This window comes from Octopus bimaculoides, chromosome 23, assembly GCF_001194135.2.
Source record: "Octopus bimaculoides isolate UCB-OBI-ISO-001 chromosome 23, ASM119413v2, whole genome shotgun sequence".
NCBI classification, from domain to species: Eukaryota; Metazoa; Mollusca; class Cephalopoda; order Octopoda; family Octopodidae; genus Octopus; species Octopus bimaculoides.
The window spans coordinates 18,506,984-18,509,698 of record NC_069003.1 but is presented as its reverse complement, the minus strand read 5'-3'; the positions used below and the strand labels follow the sequence as shown (position 1 = coordinate 18,509,698).

The 2,715-nt window shown below is 38.5% G+C and overlaps 1 protein-coding gene across 1 annotated transcript in view; it reads left to right on the top strand.

The window, feature by feature from the left end:
• Positions 1-281: 281 nt before the first annotated feature.
• Positions 282-2,715, top strand: part of LOC106867818 (inter-alpha-trypsin inhibitor heavy chain H5) — a 66,881-nt gene continuing 64,447 nt past the window's right edge. Inside the window, exon 1 of the mRNA XM_014912841.2 lies at positions 282-450. Within this exon, the coding sequence (XP_014768327.1) occupies positions 311-450 (140 nt within the window). The 5' untranslated portion in view covers positions 282-310. The remainder of the gene's footprint in view (positions 451-2,715) is intronic.

Genomic DNA, 2,715 nt, shown 5'->3' with positions numbered 1-2,715 from the left:
TCTCTCTCTCTCTCTCTCTCTCTCTCTCTCTCTCTCTCTCTCTCTCTCTCTCTCTCTCTCTCTCTTTGTATGGTTTTCTGTGTGTATGCGTGTGTGCATTGTATGCCTTCAGCGCCAAATCATCCCACGTCAAAACAGCGGTATCCAGTTGCACCATTCAATTCGTTGCAGATAAAATAGATAAAATTTCTTGCTCGAACCCCCTAAACATCTGTCACAACATCATTCGATCTTACAAATACATCTTTTATTTAATTGGTATATTCAATCGTGTGTTTATTGTATTTCGTTTCAGGTGAAGATTACAAAGATGCATATAACGTCTCATATACTCTACCGTTTCAATAAAGTTACCGTGAATACTGTCATAATCAATGATGGCAACTACCGAGATGACATGGTCTTTCGGCTGGCAGTGCCAAATGATGCTTTCATTTCAAACTTTACCATGTAAGTATGTCTTTTATCCTTTATCTTTTACTTGTTTCAGTCATTGGACTATGGCCATGCTGGGGTACCACCTTGATGAATTTAGTCGAACTAATTGACTCCCCCAGTGCTTATTTTAAAAGTCAAGTACTTTTTCAACCAATATTTTTGTCGAACCACTACGTTACGGGAACGCAAACAAACCAACACCGGTTACCAAGCGTTGGGGGAACAAACACAAATACAAAGACACCCATATGCATACATATATACACACAGAAAAGGAAAAAGAAGAGTGAAAAAGGGAGAAAAGAGAGAAGGGGGACGGGAGAGAGGGGCAGAGAGGGGGAGAGAGTACAGGCTTCCATACAATTTGCTCGTACCAAATTTACTCACTATACTATACTACAGCTCGTGGTTAAGGCAGAAGACACTTGTCCAGAGTGCCGCGCACTGGAACTGAACCCGAAACTACGTAGTTTTATATAGATGCACCATATTTATTTATTTTTTTTCTCTGACGTGAAAATCGTTAAAGCATCCGAAAAAGACAAACAACCAAAAACAAAACTTTGCGAAATTTACTTCGGTTCTTACGGTTTGTTCAAATTCTACCAAGGTCAAATTTGTCTTTAATTATTCCAGAATTTTATTTTTAAAAATATAGTACCAACGACAGTTCTCTAAATTTCCGGCTTTGTTCATTTTGAAACTCTACTAGCTTTTGTTATTGTTGTTGTTGTTGTTGTTGTTGTTGAGTAAGAGATCAATGCATGCCATCAAAGTGACACTGAGGTACAAATATACGAAGCCCAATATACCCGTCTGATAAGGGTACACTAAGCACATGCATCACAACCATATGTGCGCGACATAGTCACTTTGTATCAAGATAAACAGCGCATGACCTTGCAGGTGAGGTCCTGTTAGGATTTTCTTCAGGTTGAGTAGCCCATCTCACTCAAAAGATCCCTGAATGAGGGTTGTTTAAGGATGATGAATTATTCAAACCCCAAAGAATTCCTCACAACACAGCTATGATGCTTCCCCACTACTCCTGCTCATGCATGATCAGAGATGCACAAGCAACTGACAAACAAATCTGTGGTATTGAGCAGAATATTTTCTGCAGCGCGTCTTTTTACACCAAGACAAAACATGTACATGATAACACTTCCAATCAGTTAAGATCAGAAGCCATGAGAGCCACTGCCTGGTACTGCATCTATAATTATAATTATTATTATTATATGTTTGACTTTTGCTCTGTATTTGTACAAGTTGTCTCCAAGTTCATGTTGGTGTTATGCCTAGGGTGTCATATATTTGCACAAAGTATTGTTCTGGAGAATGTTTAAGAAAACATAAGAAAATTATGAGTCTGTTTTAAAATTTGAGATTACATAGACAGTATTTTACGTAGGATATAGGCAGTTCCCATGGACACTATCTTTTGAATTTCTGCCATTTTAGGGTTTCCTGGTATCTGAGCTAGGTATGAATCAGTCCCTTTTTGCTATCATTCCTTGGGCAGCTATGGCAACGGGTATTGTTTTAGTCTTGTGGTTCCACATTTTGCCAATTTCTATTTCAAGATCTTTATATTTGCTTAGTTTTTGATAGGTCTTGACAGATACATTTATATCGATTGGGACAGCCATATCAATGAGGAGGCATGATTTTTGTCTGAAGTCTTTCAATATAATGTCTGGCCTATTCGCATCTATCATTCTGTCAGTTTGAATGATGAAGTTCCGGAGGAGTGAGATGTGATCATTTTCAAACACTGGAGGTGGTTTGTATTCCTACCAATTTTTATCATGTATCAGGTCCAGGTTTTGCGAATTACTCAGTGAATATATTGTGCTGCTCTATCATGCCTGTTGAGATACTCTGTAGGCTTAAGACGACTGCACATGGAGACAACATGATCAATGATTTCATTTTGTTTTATTATTATTATTATTATTATTATTATTATTATTATTGAGTGAGAGAGCAGTGCATGCCATCAAAGTGACACTGGGGTAAAATATACAAAGCCCAATATACCCATCATGACTACCCGTCTGATAAGGGTACACCAGGCACATGCATCACAACCATATGTGCGCAATATAGTGATCTCATATCAAGATAAACAGCGCATGACCTCGCAGGTGGGGCCCAGTTAGAATTTTCTTCAGGTCGAGTAGCCCATCCCCCTCAAAAGGTCCCTGAATAAGGTTTGTTTAAGTATGTTGAGTAAAACACCCATGTTTCCAAAGGTGAATTATTCAAACCCCC